The 21,268-nt window shown below is 47.2% G+C and overlaps 1 protein-coding gene across 1 annotated transcript in view; it reads right to left on the reverse strand.

Annotated features, from left to right (window-relative positions):
* Window positions 1-21,268, reverse strand: part of RANGAP1 (Ran GTPase activating protein 1) — a 430,024-nt gene that overhangs the window by 35,408 nt on the left and 373,348 nt on the right. Inside the window, exon 15 of the mRNA XM_078683025.1 lies at window positions 4,882-5,003. Within this exon, the coding sequence (XP_078539151.1) occupies window positions 4,882-5,003 (122 nt within the window). The remainder of the gene's footprint in view (window positions 1-4,881; window positions 5,004-21,268) is intronic.

Raw genomic sequence — 21,268 nt, forward strand, 5'->3', positions numbered from 1 at the left:
CTGCCTGGTGGTTCGCCACTAGAACGATTCCTTGGTGGTCAAGCCGTTTCCAAAGGAATGTACTCCTGGCACAAGGTCCATGTACCCACCTCGCCGGGTTAATTGCATGGCAGTGGTGGTGTCTGTGAGCACCTGCCACTAGCCAAAGCGTGGTCTAGTAACCACCACTGCAGATCTTTCTTAGTCTCCTCCGAACCTTGCACATGGTAGGAGAGGGTACCCTGATGTTGGATCCAATGAGCCTTCAGATCCCACTGCAGAGCCAGCATACGTCACCTGAGTCTACATCACTGCAATCATTGAAAGAGGCTGAATGATAGAGAATCACAGCCTGAATGTCCTTGAATATTTCCATGGGGAAAGGCATGAAACTGAACAGTGCCCAGAATGGCTCAGATGATGCGGAGTGTATGAGAAGCAGTCAGGTGTGACTTCGGCACATTCATATTAAACCCTAAGATTAGAGGAGATTTGCAATAGTCTGGAGGTGGTTGATGTTTGCCTGGGGAGTGCCAAGCCTTAAACAGCCAATCATTAAGGTAGGGGAAGACTGGGACCCCTGACTTCCAAAGCTGTGCTGCTGCCACATCCATCACATTTGTAAACATCCAAAGGGCACTGGTGAGATTAAAAGGGGGCACAGAAAACAACTTAACCATCAAGTCCCAGAGTCGAGGGCAGACAAGACCTGGACCAGACTGAGCATTTAGAATGTTTTCTTCTTGAGGAAGGCACTGAGAGTGAGCCGGTCTAAGATATGATTAAGGCCGAAGTCCTTCTTGGGCACCAGAAAGCGGCAGGAATAACAACGGCCTGCTTTAGGCTCTGACACCCTCTCGCTAGTCCCTGTGACCAAAAGGACTTGCACTTCCTGCCGCAAAAGGAACAGATAGTCCTCTGTTAGTAAACTTTTTTGTTTATTTAGCCATTTTCTTCAAAAATGAATATAGATATATATTTTCTTCTTTTTAGAACTTATATATATATATATATATATACACACACACACACAACCCATGTCAATTTTTTCAGAAGACACCATTGAAAAAATCAAGAATACAAAAATTAAATTAGGAGTATATAAATAATAGAGGTTTAAGTAATAAACCTCCTAGGCTCCTGTGTTTTTGAGTGATCTTCTTTTGAAGGAATGCCTTTTGTAAAATATTTTTGAAGCATCCTTCTTTTGATAAATAAGGGCTATGATACATAAAGGTCCGAAATATATGTTAGTTTGTCAAAAATGTAAATAGTGTGTGTGTATATTTGTCTTTGTATTGAGTGTTGAGTATATTTGTTGTGTATATATGTTCTAAAAAGAAGAAACATTTATCTATATTCATTTTTAAAGAAAATGGCTAAATAAACAAAAACGTTTGTTCTTGTAACTGTTTTTGGGTTGACTTTGGTCTCAGATGGTAAAAAGACACAGATTCTTTATGTGAGTAAATCAGGATAGGAAGGGATAATTCGTTGATCTCTATCCTTTAGTTTTCATTATTTCCTAGGCATCATTTGCTTTATTGAATTTTATATAGACTCCACAAGTCATTTCTGGAGAGGAACGGTACCAGTGCCCCTCCTACCAGTGCGTAGAGTTACATCAGAAATTATTCTCAATCCACTCTGATGCCTGAAGAATATTCAACAGATGTGAAATCTGCAGCTAGAAGAGATCCACTTTCAGTAAAGTAGAATCAGGTAGTTACCAACTGCTTATTGCTAAGGATAGGCAAACTGGTTCCTTTAGTAAACTGGAGACACCACACTACGAGAAAATAATTATCTTATGGCTCCAGGACTTCCAGCCCTCAATTCTCTCCCATTAACAAGAAAATGGCACTTTGGATACTAGCTGGAAGCACCAGATCCCGCTTTTAAAGCCAGCAATACTCATCTAGCATCTAACGTGCACATTTAAAACCAGTCAGTGAACCAACAAATAATAAAGAATCAAAATGTAATACCATCCTGTAGATTACACCGCAAAACTGTGTTAAACATGTAGTGACCATGGATTACAGTGTCACTGCAAAAATGGACCAAAGAAAGCAACTAAGTAGCTTTTGTGATCATCTATTACTTGAAAACCGAACCCTGGGAAAAGAAGCTCAAGATGCTCGTTTTGCATCATCCTCCCTGACACTGGTTCTAAGTTCGACACAGCATGTGCTATGGAAAAACCAATAGTTGTGAAAACTATAGTTGTGTTGAACACTGCTCTGCTGGTATAGAGAAACTTTCGCCACTGAAAAGGTAACCCAATGAAATGTAACATTTGAATTCACTCTAAATGTTGCAGAGGAAGCATGCCTTTAGTAGACACTGACTAGCTCTCCAACAGAAAGCTTAAATAAAGAAATTGTGGGGTGGGGAGTGCAATGATTTATCCATCTCTTTGATGTTGTTTAGCATTTAGAAAAAAACCAAACAAACTAGACTTTGTGATCCATCAAATAGAAAATGACAACAAAAATACAGATTTCGCGACAGTTACTGGAAAATGGTAACTGGCAGATGGCAAAACGAACAGCCTTAATAGAGGTATCTAAAGAATCTGAAGGAAAAACTTAGTTAAAGCATACACCAAACACCCATAGCTGTGGAACAATTAAAATGGAGAAAAAAAAAGAATCCCTTTAAATTGTTTAGTAAATGCCCATTGTAGGAAGCTAATACTCTATATAGTGCACTAAAAAGTACACTGTGTTGAGAGTCCAGTGGGTCCCCATTTGGCTTACAGAGGCTAAAGTAGACAACACTAACGCTCTCTTTTGTGGTAGTGTGAGCGAGCAGTCTAGCTTATCAGAGAGTAGTGCAAAGCATTTGTTGTACTCACAGAGGCTATAAATGAAACATTCAAAGAACAAATCTGAGACCGAATTAGAAAAATAACATTTTCTTTTATATATATTGTAAAACCCAGACCTTTGTTCAAAGGAAAGTACTGTTTTTGTAAGCAATATTCACAAGTAAATACACTATGCTAAGTCGTGCGCCTTTATGCACAATACAATCCTATGGGGAGAAGAAAAATGTATGCATAGAGGTAACTACAGTTGGTTTCAGGGCTTTACCTTTGATGTGTCGGTTCATAGTAGGCCAAGGTCCAAAGTACTACCAGCAGTTTTTCAGGAACTGCCTGGGTTGAGCTGGGAGTAGGGTGCTGGTGAGGTTGGTAGCTGTGCGCACTATGGAGAAGGGGGGCACCTGAAAACAAGCTGCACAGGGGGACAGGTCAGAGAGCTCCCAAAGAGGGCTTGGGTCAGAAGGGGTCTTAGAGCAAGGGAGCACAGCCAGTTCTTTGGTATCCGGGCCGGGTGGCTTGGATGCAGAATGGTTAGGTCAGCTAAGCTGGATGTGCAATGATGATCCTCGTGGTCAGGGATAAACAGTTGGATTGGGCAAAATCAGGATAGCTAGGCTACTTACGAAGTGGGTTTCGGTTATGCGGAAGTCCCTCAATAGCTGCTTGGTTGTGGTGCAGTGGAAGTCTGGATTGGACTCTCACTGTTGCTGTTTGGTGCAGGCCATCAAGCAACTCGGGAATTGGTGCTGTATGGCTCCAGTTGATCCTGGGGTCTTGACACTCGGTGGGGAGACAGATGTGACCTTCCAGAGCACGAGTAACTCTTCCTGGTCGTCTGTCTTTCGGTGAGCTGGGGAGTTGCAAAAGGCAATGGACCGGACTCTGCTTTCTAGTGACTGCGGACTGCAGGGGAGTAGCTCCTGTACTCCAAAGGAGACTGTAGGCAATTTTTGAAGTGCCGGCAGGCAACCCAAAAGCTGTGGTAGATGTACAGCTTGCAGGACGAGTCACTTTGTCCTGATGTCAAGACAGTAGCGAGCAGGCAGGGTTTCACGCCAAAAACTCCACAGAACTTCTGCTATTCTCGCCAGGCAGTCCTACTCTTGTTTCGTCAAAACTGATTTCTTGGGTACAGGGGTTCCACCTAAATACTCAATTTAGGGGCATTACGGGGAGTGACAATGGGCTGGCTACCTTTAGGGTGTCTACACCCTCTATATGACCACTTCCTGTGGGAAGTGGGCATAACCCTGACCCTAAGAGGCTAATTCTGTCCAAAACAAGATGGAGGAATTTGAAATGGTAGTATCCACATCCGCCAGACCAGCTTATGGGTGGTGGTGGCCTATGAGGGACATACCTCCTAATCTTACTAATTTTCACGCTTGTCTTGCCGCCAAAAAGTGGAGCTTGGAGAGGGGGGTGGGTATCTCCACTATCTGGAGAGGCCTGGTCGCATAACAAAGGCAGCAGTGCCTTGGAAGTTTCCCGCCCTGGAAAGCAGTTCCTGCATGGAGGAGGTGGAAACACCTCTGCCCAGAGCAGACTGTGGCCCAGCCTCTGAGAGCGATGACTCTCACCTCCAGAGGTCAGAAATGTGTCTAGGGTGACTGGCTGGTCGAGACCAGTCACTCAACACTAATAGTCGGTAGGTTTTCAGGCAGCACCTCTAAGATGCTCTCTGGGCGCATTTCCTAATAAGTCCAACACTGGCATCACTGTGAGTTTATTAAGACGAGATGTTTGGTACCAAACATATGGGGTTACAGTTAAGCCTTCATGTAAATAGGGAACTCGTAATCATGAGTGTCCAGTCATTGTAGATGGCTTCCATGTGCACTTGTGGTATCTAAGAGTGAAATTAGAAATCACAGGGGCACATCCACTCACACAGATATGTCCACACGTGAGTATTTTCTCTAAAGCACAGAAAATAATGTCACCCATACACAACATCCAACACATCAAAGTCCAAATTCAAGTAGGGCTCCAATGACCTGGCTGGGCCACAGCAGTCGCAGAATATCTTCACGCACTGCCTCTGCCGCCCAATGGTTGTGCTGGATACTTACTTAGTGACGAAGGCCAAGAGAATGGGCGCCAATGACTTGGAGAAGTACTCCTGTTGCACTATGTGGTTCAGAGTCATCAAGGGACCGTAGAGGCTGGAAATGACCTTCACCTTGTCTTCGCTCTGCCATGAGAGAAGAGGAAAGAACTATTGTTTAGTAACCAGAGCTGCCGCATGAGCTAGTAAGCCACCCCTGTTGTAAGATCAGTCGCATTCAAAGGAGTAAGCAGGAGCACCACCTACTGTTCATACTAAGAACTGGACAGAGAGGAATTGTGGGACCAAGAAATAATACTGCAATGTTCCAGCAGGCATTAATTGATCTGCCCTGGCACATTAAGTGGAAAGGTATTAAGTACTTGTACTTCTCTAAAAGTGGGAAGATCTGCACTTAAGCATGAGCTGCTGTCCAACACCTTCATCCCAGCTGGGTTACTGTGAATTAAGGAAACTAGTTCGGCGTTTCACTGCTAATTGGTGCAAGTGGGTCCAGGGGGTACGCCACTCTCACTCACTGGGCACAAGGGCTTTTTTTCACCATCAACCTATGACTCAAAGCAAGAAAAGGAGGCAGAAAGGGGAAAAAGGAGGAAGAGATATAGGAAACAAAGTCAGAGAGGAAGGATGACGAATAACATATTAGAGACGGGCAAAAAAAAGAAGTATGAGGTGGATTCAAGATTGCACTGCCCTCATTTTCATCAACCCTCGCAGTCGGCCAAGCAAGTGTGTCCCCGGCACTTTTTAAAAATGAATGAATCACAGCTTCTCCTCTCCCAAATGGCAAAAACATTAGAAAGCAAGAAACAAACACATTATGACCAAGGAGGAAATAATTGAGACCTCAAAATGTCCTACATCACACAAGTGAATTATGCTTTGTTTCATTCTGAAACTTGTAGTTGACTATTTATAATGGAAAAACATAACTACAAGAACTATGACGCATAGGACAAAGACAGGGCTAGATAAGTTCCAATGTGTGTTTCTGCAAGGAAGAAAGGGAGGTGAAGGATAGATGTATACTGACCCCAGATTGGAATTACTTCCATTCCCTACATATAGATTTCGGATAACATTTAAAATGTCGAAACTTACTTTAAAACAAATAGGATGAAAATGCAGCATTTTTGTATTTTACTAGTTAACCCTCTCAAAACCTCGCTTTCTTTTCTACACTACAATGAAGTCAATTCCCAAGAAAACTGCTAAACGTGAAGATTGACAGAGGTCTCCTATATTGATTCATCCTGCTTTTAAATTTGCTGTGCTGCATCAATAAGCAGAGGCAGCACAGGATGAGACTGGTGAAAACTATTAACTTCTGTGTACAGTTAGGTAACACAAGGAGTGTCACTTAAGATGGAAGCGTGCACAACAGGTGAACAAATATGCACATGCGCCCACGCCTCTTCAAAACCAGGACATGTATTTGATTCACTGAAAAGCCTTGCAATGTTTGGATAGATACTGAAAAATCTTGACTGTACCTAGCAAATCCAGGACGTCTGGATCACACTACAGTGATTAAAATTAAGTTGACCTAACTACTATAAAAATCTGGCAGTTGGAGCGCTTGAGGGTTGGGACCCTGTACAAAAGTGCCCCCTTTTTTTGTTCTTAAATATATTTTCATTTTGAGAACAATTTAGATTTTTCACAGCCTGCTGGGAAGAAAATCTGGATTTTATTAAAGACACGGAGGCTGAGATTATGCAATTTCCTTTATTGCGTAGCTCACAGCAGCAACAATGAAAAGGTCTAGAACTTGAATAAACATTCCAATAGGGTACATAGTCGATGTGCACGCAGTGGTCTTCCTTCTTTGTGCAGCGAACAAGATAACTTAGAAATAACTTAGAGGACTTCGAAGCCAACACAAAACTTTAGAGAACTTTATGAAGTCATCACAACGACCTTTTGAAGCAACTAATCTAAAAAAGAAGAAGAATAAAAGGGTAAAAAACACTCCCAGGGTGGGAGGAAAAGAGGTGGGATAATCTTAGCCTCTGTGCCTTTAATAAAATCCCGATTTTCTGCCCAGCAGGCTGTGAAAAATCTACATTTTATGGCATGACACGGAGGCCAATATTATGCAAGTTCAAAGTGTGTTCAAAACATTATCAATAACGTTTGATACTGGTTTAAAGTAACATCTTTTGAAAATACATTCATTAGACCAATCCGCAGCCATAAGGATATCCTGGAGACCACCACCCAACATAAAAGCTTTGGAAGCTTAAGCACCTTTAAGAGAATTAGCACCAAAGATTGAAACATCAATACCAGCTTCCTTCATAACATCTTTAACCCATCTAGCTAAAGTGGGGGAGCAAACCGCTCTATGAGGAAACCTGTGAGATATAATCAATTGATCTACAGATCCCCTTAGGCGTAGAGTCCTACTCTCATTTTCCAACAGGCACTTCACCACACACAAAATTTCATTCTGAGGGAAGAAAGGGTAGAAAACAGAGGTTGACATAGTTTTAGTTCGTCTTTTGATGAAAAAACAAATTCCCTCAGGTTGAAAAGCTCTAGTAGAGATATCTAAGGCTTTAACATCCGAAGTACGTCTGAAAGAGACAAGGCACATTAGAAGAGTCAGTTTATAGGACAATCTCTTCAGAGAGAGAGTAGAGTTCTGCCCCCAAGAGGTAATTAGTCTGAGGACAACTCTCACGTCCAAAAGAGCAGAGTATTTTGGTAGAGGAGGGTTCAAAACACGCATACTCCTCATAAGTTTTTTGGTCAATAGGTTTTGGCCTACCGAGGTACCATCTATCAAGCAGTGACCTGCAGCAATTGCCGATCTATACACGTTGACGGTCCGATAGGCTAGGCCCGAAGCGAAGATTTCAGCTAAAAAATTAAGAACCTGGACTACATCAGCTGAAATGGGATCGTAACTCCGTCGGAGGTACCAGCAAACCCATTTACACCAAGCCAATCTATAGGCTTTCCTTGTACCATGGGCCCATGATTCTGACATGAGATTGAAAGCGCCCTCCGAAAGTCCTGGGAGCTGCCATTGTCTCCTGAAACCTTCCAGGCCATCAGAGACAGGATACCCTGAAGAACGAGAGGGTGACACTCCCAGTGAGGTCATTTCACCAATTCTTCGACAGTAGGGATGAAGATTGGAAAATCCACACTCATCTCCAGGAGGATGGGGAACCACGCCTGAAATCTCCAGAGAGGGGTTATTACCACTACAGATTCCCTGTTCCTCCAGACTTGAACAAGGAGGCATGGAAGCATGGCAAAAGGTGGGAATGCATAAGGTCTCAGACCAAGCCAGTTCGGAAAGAAAGTGTCTATTCCCAAGGCCAGGGGGTCCGGCCTCCAGCTGAAAAACGTGGGTAGCTGTGTATTGAGACGGTCCGCAAAGAGGTCTATTCCAAAGGGACCCCATAGAGACTGGATGGTAAAAAAAAAATTCTGTCTAGCCTCCAGTTGCTGGAATCCACGAAATTCCTGGAGAACCAGTCTGCCACCCCGTTGCTCAAACCGGGAATGTGCTCGGCAACTACTGAGATGCCCTTATTGAGGCAGTATGCCCAGAAGTTCTTGGCTAGGTCTGAAAGACCCTTCGAATGGGCGCCCCCCTCATCTTGTTCACGTATCTCACAGCGGAAACGTTGTCCATGCGAAGCATGACCGAACATTTCATCAGATCCTTGGTAAAGCTCTGGACTGCAATGAACCTGTCAGCAGTTCTAGGCAGTTGATATGTAGATCCTTCTCCTGTGGGGTCCAAAGTCCCCCTGTTGAAGAATCGCCGCACGTGACGCCCCACGTCGCGTCTGAATGTATGACCAAGTCTGGTTCTTCCCAAAATATCGCTCTCCCATTACAGGCTTCTGCATTTCTTAACCACCAAATTATTTCCTTCCTGGAATCTGTATCCAGGCAAACTATTTGAGAATAGGATGGATTCATCCTGAGGGCTTTGAGCCTCTGAAGCGCCCGATAGTGCAAGGGACCCGGGTATATCGCTTGGATAGTTGAGGACAAAAGGCCCAGTATCCTTGCCAGAGTTTTCAGGGTAAAAGAACGAATCTTTAAAACCTTCCTCAACTCCTTCCTGAGTTTCCTGACTTTGTCCCCCGGTAGTTTCAATTCCGCTTGGATTGTATCTACCGAAAAGCCTAAGAATTGAGTGATCTGTGCCGGAGTCGTAGAGGACTTCTTTACGTTTATAACAAACCCTAGGTGTTCCAAGAGATTCATCGCAAGGGTGGTGTGCTGTGAAGCGACCTCCTTGGACTGGGCCATTATTAGGATGTCGTCGAGAGAAAGAATAGACTTTACTCCCTTGTTCCTCAGCGACCCCGCTATTGGGCGAAGAACCTTGGTGAAAGACCAAGGAGCCGATGAAAGACCAAAGGGGAGGCTGCAAAACTGCCACAGTTTGTCCTCTCAAAAGAATTGGAGTAATTTCTGATGAGGGGGGCCAGATGGGAATGGTCAAGTAAGCATCTTTGAGGTCTAGGCGGGTAAGCCAGCCCCCCTTCATCTCGGAGCAGGTGGATTCCCTCCATTTTAAAATGGCGATAAACCACCCACTGGTTCAGATCCTTTAAATATATAACAGGTTGTAGGAGAGTAGGGTCTGCTATCCTATGGTCACCCCAAATTTTTGCTTTTTGCTTCACTGGTTTTCGACTACTGAGGCTGTGGGCCTGCTGATCAGACCCCCAGCCTGCTGTTCTCTCACTAAATTAATAATACATGTGCTATAGGCACATACCACAATTGGAAATGGACTCCTTGTCAGCCCCTGTATAATGCACAATAGGTGCCCAGGGCATAGGGGCCACCAAGGCCTACCAGGGGCTGCAGCATATCTTTTGCCACCCCTGGCTGGTTCTTAAATTGACACAACTGGCTGATCACTTAGCTGGGGTAAGGTGGTGTACTCACCCCTTACTTAGATATGGTATACCTATATCTAAACCTATATCTGGACACATATAAACCTGTGAGCCACTCCTATGGAAAGCCTCATCAATCCTGGAGGCAGAGTGCGTGGTTTAATGTGAGATGGAGCTCTAGCATGAGCTGAGCCTGTCTGCGGCCGTCGGGAACAACTCCCTAAGCTGTTTCAGGATAAGGCCATACCATATACTCTTAAGTGCCTTATAATCCTCGCGGTTATATAGCAACTTTGGTTTGGCTTTATCAAAACATGTCGTGTAAGGTGTCATACGATTTGGAATACTATCCCCTCGCCAGTTCTGGCGACGGGGATAGCATTCCACCCCTCTAGAGGGGTAAGACATGTTACTTTACTTAAATGCGGTTAATTTCTAAAAGGACCTTAGATCCACAAAATGGATGCCCCTGCCACAGACAAGAGTCTGACCCCCTGAAGCTGACCGAAACTCAGCCAAATGGGGCCTGGACAAAGGGTTTCCTGTCGCAGGGGGGTGTTACCACCCTCCAGACAGGAGATAGTGGATTGTAGCAGGGAGGTTTGAAAGAAACCAGACACTGCTTGGGGCGCACAAGGCTGCCCCTTGCATAATCCGGCCAAACCGGTTCTGGGGCACTCCAGCCCTCGTGCCAGGACGGCCTGGATCAAAGGAAGGGGGTGTATCCACCCACTTCCTGGGTCCCACCCATAGGAGGGGACCTAGCAGGTAATCCAGCCCCCAAAATTAGTATAAGACTGGGAGCAGTGCCAATGCACTTCAGATTATCCTGATGAAACATAAGAAACGAAACTCTGGACCCTTCGACATCCTACTCAACGTAGAAGACTGAAGAATCTCCCTTGTGGTCAAGGAGTGACCACCCTGTGCAAACAGGCACCATCCAGCCTTCGACGTCTGCTTTGTTGCAGTTCCCGCCGGAACTCGAGCGACAGAGATCGACGAGATCAAGCTTGCCTGCCTTCCTACAGCCCGATCCACAGTCCCTGCAGAGCTGAGACCCGTGGAGGCGACCGGAAGCGTGGGGCACGCCATCTTGAATTGACCACGAGACGCTGACCGTGCAGCCCACGAGTGACCCTCGAAGCTGTACACCGGGGTTTGAGAAGCCCCAACCCTGAGCCACACTTGCACCGAAGTTCAGCCCTCCACACTCGACGAGTGCTGCGTGGGGCCCTTCTGCTTCTTTTGGCTCAACGCGTTGGCCCGGTCACTTGCCAGCCGGCTAGTGGCCCCTGTACCGACGAACTTTGAAATTCGACCTGCAAATCTGGTTGCTCCAGATCTGCACCAGCTCCCCTGAAAAGGAGCCCCCACTCTGACCCTCCTGGTTCGAGTGAGAAGCAATCTCCCGGTTCTGCGTGGATTGCTCTTGCCAAGTGTTGTGTGCTCCAAACTTGAAGCCGACTGCGCCGACGGTGAGAGCCCTCGTGGGACAGATCGTGACCCGCTCCTGGACGTCGCAGATGCCCCAGAGCCCACGTGACAGCGGAGAGAAGCTCCTCGACGACCACCTGATTGCGCCCGACATTGCCTGGTTCCGTCCTGGTTCCACCCTGGTCACTGCTGAGTGACCCAGACTCTGTCCCCTCTGCTTTCAGGTACTTTTCGACTCGAGTCCACCCTTGGACTCCACCGGACACTTCTCCTTCACCCAGCCTGCAGCCCTTTCAGCTTCAAGCACCAAGAGCCTGCGTGACGAAACCCGACTCAACTTCGACCCTGTGCACCCGCTTCCTGTGGGTGAGGTAACTTTGCTCCGCCGGTGTTCCCACACTGGTACATATCTCTAGGGTCTGTGTCTTAAGTTTTGTTCCTCTAGGTTCAGCGGAAGTGTCCTTAAACTTTAACTTTACAACTTTTACGCACCATTGGTGCATGCGTGCGCTTTCCGCACTGCTCCCGAATCCCGTGGGCCTCTCCCGACTTCAGCATTGCTTGTCCCGACTGCTCCCAGCGATTCCCTAGGCCCTAGGCCTAACCACTGCTCGATTGGTATCTCTTATACCACTTGTTTAGTATATGGTTTGAGTGGCCCCCCGCCCTCATCCATAATTGTGCAACTTTGTATGTTTAAACTGTGCTTTTGATTTAACGCTTGTGCCCCTTTATTCATAAAGAATACTGGGGATTGTTTTTAGTAATAAATACATATATTTTTATAATATATACTTGTGTGGTGTCCTTTCATTTGATATTACAGGATTGTATGTGGTAAAACAGCTCGCTTAACACGACCTCTTAAGTTAAGCCTTTAGGCTGCTTAGTCCATGCTACCCCTAGGATAGCTTGTCTAATAAGGTTGACTTACAACCAGACACCATAAGGGATTGTTTGGTCTGATAACCGGTGGTTCCAGAATTGGAAACATCACCTATCAGGCCAACTTCTCACATTGGTGAGCAGCGGTGCGGATTTGAGCTTGCTGTTGTTTTACCATTGCAATCTTTTATCAAATTGAAAGATCACATCAAGTACCTCTAGGTACATATAAAATCAAAAGCTTAGCATATTTAAGTTCTACTGAACTTAGTAGTTGTAGATTAAAGGGATTAGCACACCCTGACTACAACTCACTAGCAAGGTACAGTAGGGAAACACTTAGTGTAGGTAGGTGCATCACTTACACCATACTAGAGTCATGTCTGACACAGGAAAAGCCTCAGGGTCTGCTCCTGTGACAGTTGACCTTACCAAGGCAACTTCCAGCTATGACAAATTAACCCGAAAGGACTTGATTGACTTGTGCATATCAAGAGGGTTAAAAAGGGGCAGAAGTCCCACCTGTCCTATCCTGATAGCCATTCTAGAGCAGGATGACTTAGAGAAGGGAAATGAAGCTCCCTTAGAATCAGGAGATGGAGTGAACCCCCCTGTAACTGATACCCCTCCAGAGGAAGGAGAAGAGGAGGAAGAAGAGGAGGAGGAGGACTCCGATGTAGAGGACCCAGAAGATCAGGATCAGAGGGGTAGCCAGGTCCTAGTTGCCAGGCTTAACCAGGCCAACTTAGACCTACTGGGAAATGGAGAGGGCCAGCACCTCCCCAGATCCCACCATATCATTCTCCCAGGCAACAGAAGAGTGAGATCTCCCTCAGGGGACTCTCATATTTCTAGTGCCTCAAGAGAATCTCAGAGAGGTATGACTGCCTCTCAGAAGATAGAGCATAGGGCCAGAATGAGGGCTGTCAAACTCCAAATAGAGAGGGAGGAGGTAGCCTTGGCTCAAGCTAGACTTGCCTTGGCTAGAGAGCAGAAATTGTGTGGCTTAGATGCCACTGGTGGCAGCAATATTCCTAGAGAAAAAGACAGGAGCTATGATAATAGAAACCTGACAAAAATTGTGGCCCCCTACAAGGAAGGGGATGACATCCACAAATGGATGACTGCTCTTGAGAGAGCCTGCATGGTAAAGCAGGTTCCTCAGGATCAGTGGGCTGCAATTTTATGGTACTCCTTTTCTGAGAAAGGGAGGGACAGGCTCCTCACAGTTAGACCTGAGGATGCCAAAAACTACTCTGTCTTGAAGAGTGCTCTTATTGAAGGGTTTGGCCTAACCACTGAGCAATACAGGTTGTTGTTCAGAGACACCCAAAAAGCACAGACTCAAGACTGGACTGATTTCGTAGATTGTGCCACTAAGGCTCTGGAGGGTTGGTTGCAGGGAAGTAAAGTTTCAGACTATACAGGATTGTAAAATCTTATCATGAGAGAACAGATCCTTAATAACTGTACAAACCAGCTGTTGCATCAATACCTTATTGACTCTGATCTGACCTCTCCCCAAGAATTGGGAAAGAAGGCAGACAAATGGGTCAGAACAAGGATGACGCAGAAACCCCAGAACCAAGGTGGTGACCAGAAGAAAACAGACCAGAAGGGTGGAAATCAGAAAGATAAAGAAAAAGACCAGAAGTCTTCAGGCCCCCAAACTAATAGTAAGGAGGGTGGTTCCCAAAATGGAAACAAGAAGAAGAAGAACAATGGCCCAAAGAAACCTTGGTGTAATACCTGCAAATCAGTTTCACACTGGGGCAGTGAATGCACCAAGACAAATCCAGTCCCCACCACTACAGCTCCTAAAGCAACTGCAACCCCTAGTCCAGTAAGCAGTGGTGGAACACAGTCCAAGGGTGTAGCAGGGTTGACCCTGGGTATTGAAGTAGGATCTGGCCTAGTCAGAACCCCTACTCAGGCAGTTCTCCTATATGATGTGGACCTAGCTTTGTCCACTACAGTGAGTCCCAGTAACCTGGGCAAATATAGGCAAACGCCTTTAATCAATGAGAAACTGGCTCAGGCCTTCAGGGACACATGTGCCAGTGTCACAATGGTGACACCAGACTTTGTGGACCCTGGACAGATTGTACTAGGTGAAAGTTACCTAGTGACCAATGCAAGCAACTCCACTACTTCCCATAGTGTGGCAGTTGTGAACTTCTCCTGGGGAGGGGTAGATGGCCTAAAGAAAGTTGTTGTGAGTGCAGACCTCCCAGTAGACTGTCTGTTAGGCAATGATCTTGAAAGCTCAGTTTGGTCAGAAGTGGAGTACAGGACTCATGCCGAAATGCTAGGGATTTCAGCTCATGTCCTTGCAGTGACAAGGTCTCAGGATAAGAAGTGCCTTCCTGAACCAGTGGTGGATCTTGGAACAATAGACCAACCACAACCCAAGAGAAGGAGCAAGAGAGGAAAGGCTGAGCCTTCCACCTTGCCCCAGGTTGAGGATCAAGTTTCAGAGGAAACTGATTCTGCAGTCCAAGAGGAGACTGTCTCTGAGGAACTTGAACCTGACCAGGTTGAGTTCCTGGGGACAGGGGGGCCCTCAAGGGCAGACCTGAGGCAGGCTCAATTAGATTGCCCTTCCCTTGAACCCCTCAGGCAGCAGGCTGCTGCTGAGGCTGCTGGGGATGCCCAAGGTACCCATACTGTGTATTGGGATGATGGACTCCTTTACTCAGAGGCTAGAGACCCCAAGCCTGGCATGACCAGGAGGTTGGTTATACCTCTGAAGTTTAGGGGGTTCCTTCTTACCTTGGCCCATGATATTCCCCTTGCAGGACACTTAGGCCAGAACAAGACGTGGGACAGGCTTGTTTCACACTTTCACTGGCCTCACATGTCAGAAAATGTCAAGGAGTTTTGTCGCTTCTGTGTCACTTGCCAAGCCAGTGGTAAGTCAGGTGGCACAACAAAGGCCCCCCTAATACCACTACCTGTGGTGGGGGTCCCCTTTGAAAGAGTTGGAATTGATATTGTGGGTCCAATGGACCCCCAAACAGCATCTGGGAACAGATTTATACTGGTGGTAGTGGATCATGCCACCAGGTATCCAGAGGCTATTCCCCTGAGGACCACCACAGCACCTGTGGTGGCAAAAGCCCTCATTGCAGTTTTCTCAAGAGTGGGCTTTCCAAAGGAGGTACTATCAGATAGAGGCACACATTTTATGTCTAGCTATCTGAAAGCAATGTGGAAGGAGTGTGGAGTAAACTACAAGTTTACCACCCCCTATCATCCACAGTGCAAAGGGCTTGTGGAGAGATTTAACAAGACCCTAAAAGGCATGATAAAAGGATTACCAGAGAAGCTCAGGCGGAAATGGGACATTCTTTTACCTTGCCTGTTCTTTGCTTACAGAGAGGTCCCACAGAAGGGGGTTGGCTACAGCCCTTTTGAACTTTTGTTTGGCCACCCTGTGAGGGGTCCATTGTGTTTGGTGAAGGAAGGATGGGAGTTACCTCTCAAAAAGCCTAAACTAGACATAGTGGACTATGTACTTGGTCTCCGCTCCAGGATGGCTGAATACATGGAGAGAGCATCCAAAAACCTGGAGGCCAGCCAAGAATTACAAAAAGCTTGGCATGACCAAAAGGCTGTACTGGTAGAGTTCCAACCAGGACAGAAGGTGTGGGTACTGGAGCCAGTGGCCCCAGCAGCACTCCAGGACAAATGGAGTGGACCCTATCCTATCATTGAGAAAAAGGGAGAAGTCACCTACTTGGTTGACTTTGGAACCCCTAGGAGCCCTCACAGGGTAATCCATGTGAATCGTTTGAAAGCATTTGTGGACAGGGAGGACATGAGCTTGCTCATGGCCACAGATGGGGATCAGGAGGAAGAGAGTGACCCTCTCCCAGACCTGCTTTCTCAGAACCCTGATGATGGTTCAGTTGATGGAGTAGCCTTGGCAGGCAGCCTCACTGACCAGCAACAGATGGACTGCAGACAAGTTTTGCAGGCCCACAGGCATTTGTTTTCACTCACACCCAGCCAGACTGACTGGTGCACCCATGTGGTGGACACTGGTGACAGTCTGCCTGTGAAGAATAAGATCTACAGGCAACCTGACCATGTCAGGGATTGCATCAAGGCTGAGGTGCAAAAGATGTTGGAGCTTGGAGTGATTGAGCCATCAGAGAGCCCATGGGCAGCCCAGTAGTCCTGGTGCCAAAACCTCATACCCAAGATGGAAAGAGAGAAATGAGATTTTGCGTGGACTACAGGGGTCTCAATGCTGTCACTAGGACAGATGCTCACCCCATTCCAAGAGCAGATGAGCTCATTGACAGATTGGCTTCTGCCAAGTTTCTGAGCACATTTGATCTGACAGCTGGCTACTGGCAAATCAGACTAGCTGAGGAGTCAAAAGCCAAAACAGCATTCTCTACCCCTAGTGGACATTATCAGTTTGTGGTAATGCCCTTTGGTTTGAAGAATGCACCTGCCACTTTCCAAAGGTTGGTGAACCAAGTCCTTGCTGGGTTGGATGACTTTTGTGCAGCATATCTAGATGATATTGCTGTCTTTAGCTCCACCTGGGAGGATCACCTGATCCACCTGAAGAAGGTTTTGGAGGCCCTGCAAAAGGCAGGCCTGACTATCAAGGCCACCAAGTGCCAGATAGGGCAGAGTAAGGTTGTATACTTGGGCCACCTAGTAGGTGGAGGTCAAGTTCAACCACTGGAGAGCAAAATCCAGACCATACAGGACTGGGCTCCTCCAGTTACCCAGACACAAGTCAGAGCCTTCTTGGGCCTGACTGGGTATTACAGAAAGTTTGTGAAGAACTATGGGTCTATAGTGACACCATTAAATGACTTGACATCCAAGAAGATGCCAAAAAAGGTTCAGTGGACAGTTAGCTGTCAAAAGGCATTTGATGACCTGAAGAAGGCCATGTGCTCTGCACCTATCCTGAAGAGTCCTGACTACTCCAAACAGTTCATTGTACAGACAGATGCTTCTGAGTTGGGGGTGGGAGCTGTGCTCTCACAACTTAATCAAGATGGTCAAGACCAGCCCATTGCTTTTATTAACAGAAGGCTGACCCCTAGAGAGAAACGTTGGTCAGCCATTGAGAGGGAGGCCTTTGCTGTGGTTTGGGCCCTGAAGAAGTTGAGGTCCTACTTGTTTGGAACTCACTTCCTAGTTCAGACAGACCATAAGCCCCTCTTGTGGCTCAATCAGATGAAGGGTGAAAATCCCAAACTGCTCAGGTGGTCCATTTCCCTACAGGGGATGGACTTTACAGTGGAGCACCGCCCAGGGACTGACCATGGTAATGCAGATGGTCTCTCCAGGTACTTCCACTTAGAACATGAAGACTTATCTGGTCAAGGTTAGTTTAATGTCTCTGCGTTTGGGGGGGGGGGGTTGTGTAGGAGAGTAGGGTCTGCTATCCTATGGTCACCCCAAATTTTTGCTTTTTGCTTCACTGGTTTTCGACTACTGAGGCTGTGGGCCTGCTGATCAGACCCCCAGCCTGCTGTTCTCTCACTAAATTAATAATACATGTGCTATAGGCACATACCACAATTGGAAATGGACTCCTTGTCAGCCCCTGTATAATGCACTATAGGTGCCCAGGGCATAGGGGCCACCAAGGCCTACCAGGGGCTGCAGCATATCTTTTGCCACCCCTGGCTGGTTCTTAAATTGACACAACTGGCTGATCACTCAGCTGGGGTAAGGTGGTGTACTCACCCCTTACTTAGATATGGTATACCTATATCTAAACCTATATCTGGACACATATAAACCTGTGAGCCACTCCTATGGAAAGCCTCATCAATCCTGGAGGCAGAGTGCGTGGTTTAATGTGAGATGGAGCTCTAGCATGAGCTGAGCCTGTCTGCGGCCGTCGGGAACAACTCCCTAAGCTGTTTCAGGATAAGGCCATACCATATACTCTTAAGTGCCTTATAATCCTCGCGGTTATATAGCAACTTTGGTTTGGCTTTATCAAAACATGTCGTGTAAGGTGTCATACGATTTGGAATACTATCCCCTCGCCAGTTCTGGCGACGGGGATAGCATTCCACCCCTCTAGAGGGGTAAGACATGTTACTTTACTTAAATGCGGTTAATTTCTAAAAGGACCTTAGATCCACAAAATGGATGCCTCTGCCACAGACAAGAGTCTGACCCCCTGAAGCTGACTGAAACTCAGCCAAATGGGGCCTGGACAAAGGGTTTCCTGTCGCAGGGGGGTGTTACCACCCTCCAGACAGGAGATAGTGGATTGTAGCAGGGAGGTTTGAAAGAAACCAGACACTGCTTGGGGCGCACAAGGCTGCCCCTTGCATAATCCGGCCAAACCGGTTCTGGGGCACTCCAGCCCTCGTGCCAGGGCGGCTTGGATCAAAGGAAGGGGGTGTATCCACCCACTTCCTGGGTCCCACCCATAGGAGGGGACCTAGCAGGTAATCCAGCCCCCAAAATTAGTATAAGACTGGGAGCAGTGCCAATGCACTTCAGATTATCCTGATGAAACATAAGAAACGAAACTCTGGACCCTTCGACATCCTACTCAACGTAGAAGACTGAAGAATCTCCCTTGTGGTCAAGGAGTGACCATCCTGTGCAAACAGGCACCATCCAGCCTTCGACGTCTGCTTTGTTGCAGTTCCCGCCGGAACTCGAGCGACAGAGATCGACGAGATCAAGCTTGCCTGCCTTCCTACAGCCCGATCCACAGTCCCTGCAGAGCTGAGACCCGTGGAGGCGACCGGAAGCGGGGGGCACGCCATCTTGAATTGACCACGAGACGCTGACCGTGCAGCCCACGAGTGACCCTCGAAGCTGTACACCGGGGTTTGAGAAGCCCCAACCCTGAGCCACACTTGCACCGAAGTTCAGCCCACCACACTCGACGAGTGCTGCGTGGGGCCCTTCTGCTTCTTTTGGCTCAACGCGTTGGCCCGGTCACTTGCCAGCCGGCTAGTGGCCCCTGTACCGACGAACTTTGAAATTCGACCTGCAAATCTGGTTGCTCCAGATCTGCACCAGCTCCCCTGAAAAGGAGCCCCCACTCTGACCCTCCTGGTTCGAGTGAGAAGCAATCTCCCGGTTCCGTGTGGATTGCTCTTGCCAAGTGTTGTTTGCTCCAAACTTGAAGCCGACTGCGCCGACGGTGAGAGCCCTCGTGGGACAGATCGTGACCCGCTCCTGGACGTCGCAGATGGCCCAGAGCCCACGTGACAGCGGAGAGAAGCTCCTCGACGACCACCTGATTGCGCCCGACATTGCCTGGTTCCGTCCTGGTTCCACCCTGGTCACTGCTGAGTGACCCAGACTCTGTCCCCTCTGCTTTCAGGTACTTTTCGACTCGAGTCCACCCTTGGACTCCACCGGACACTTCTCCTTCACCCCGCCTGCAGCCCTTTCAGCTTCAAGCACCAAGAGCCTGCGTGACGAAACCCGACTCAACTTCGACCCTGTGCACCCGCTTCCTGTGGGTGAGGTAACTTTGCTCCGCCGGTGTTCCCACACTGGTACATATCTCTAGGGTCTGTGTCTTAAGTTTTGTTCCTCTAGGTTCAGCGGAAGTGTCCTTAAACTTTAACTTTACAACTTTTACGCACCATTGGTGCATGCGTGCGCTTTCCGCACTGCTCCCGAATCCCGTGGGCCTCTCCCGACTTCAGCATTGCTTGTCCCGACTGCTCCCAGCGATTCCCTAGGCCCTAGGCCTAACCACTGCTCGATTGGTATCTCTTATACCACTTGTTTAGTATATGGTTTGAGTGGCCCCCCGCCCTCATCCATAATTGTGCAACTTTGTATGTTTAAACTGTGCTTTTGATTTAACGCTTGTGCCCCTTTATTCATAAAGAATACTGGGGATTGTTTTTAGTAATAAATACATATATTTTTATAATATATACTTGTGTGGTGTCCTTTCATTTGATATTACAGGATTGTATGTGGTAAAACAGCTCGCTTAACACGACCTCTTAAGTTAAGCCTTTAGGCTGCTTAGTCCATGCTACCCCTAGGATAGCTTGTCTAACAAGGTTTACTTACAACCAGACACCATAAGGGATTGTTTGGTCTGATAACCGGTGGTTCCAGAATTGGAAACATCACCTATCAGGCCAACTTCTCACACAGGTCTCATCTTTTTGTCTTTTTTCTCTACCAGAAAGACATTGCTGACGAAGCCAATTTCTTCTCCTTCCCTGATTGCACCTTTGGCAAATAAGTCTCTTACTTCCTGGGACACTAAGGCGGAATCTTTTTCCGAGAAGCAAATTTCCCGTGGGAATCTCTTCTGGACAGGCAAGTCTATGAATTCTATTTTGTAACCCCTGACAGTGTCTAGTACCCAAGGGTCCTGAGTCACCATGTTCCAGTTCCCAGAGAAAAGGGCTAGTCTCCCACCCATCTTTATAGGGGTATCTGAAGGGTCTTTGGATGTTCTTACCTGTTGAAAAGCCTCTGGCCTCTGAATCCCCTTCTTCGGAACCTCTGCCTTTGGGGAAAAAAAGGCGATTGGGAGCCAAATCCGGATTGGGAGGATCTCCCTCCCCATCCCGCAAAGGGTCTTGTGAAAAAGTTTCCGCAGCGGGGGAATTGACCCCGCATCCTGCCGGCCCGGGAAAAAACTTGATTATTAAATACTTTCTTAATATCCTTCTGGGATTTCTGGATGGAGTTAAAAACTCCCACGTATTTTGCCATTTCCCTGATAAATTCCTCCCTGAGGAGAAGGCCCTGTGAGGATGCACCTCCTTCCTTGTTAGTTCAGCTAGCTTGGGGGTCAATCTTGAGAAGCACGCTCTTACGTCTTTCGTTGGAAAGAGCCATGTTTGCGTTGCCTAGAAGGCATATAGCACTTTGCGCCCACTGTCGCAGCTCCTTAGGGTCAATGGGAGAATCAGAAATGTATGCTCCTTCTGCCAATTCAAACATTTTGGTCAGCGGGCCTGTGATATCCAGCTGTCTGTCTTGACAGGACTTGAGTCCCTTATCGAGTCACCTCCTCGGGTCCTTCCCCGCCTTGGCAATAAATGCCACTACCTTGCTGTCCAACTCAGGGGCCATAGCTATTGTGTCGGGGAGGGAGGGACGGGGGCATTCAGATCTGAGGCGAGCCCTGACCTCCTTTGGCATCTCTTTACGGAGCCAAAAGGACAAATATTCTCCAATATGTTGAGACGGTGTCCA

The sequence above is a fragment of the Lissotriton helveticus genome, chromosome 1_1 (genome assembly GCF_964261635.1).
Source record: "Lissotriton helveticus chromosome 1_1, aLisHel1.1, whole genome shotgun sequence".
In the NCBI taxonomy this organism is placed as follows: Eukaryota; Metazoa; Chordata; class Amphibia; order Caudata; family Salamandridae; genus Lissotriton; species Lissotriton helveticus.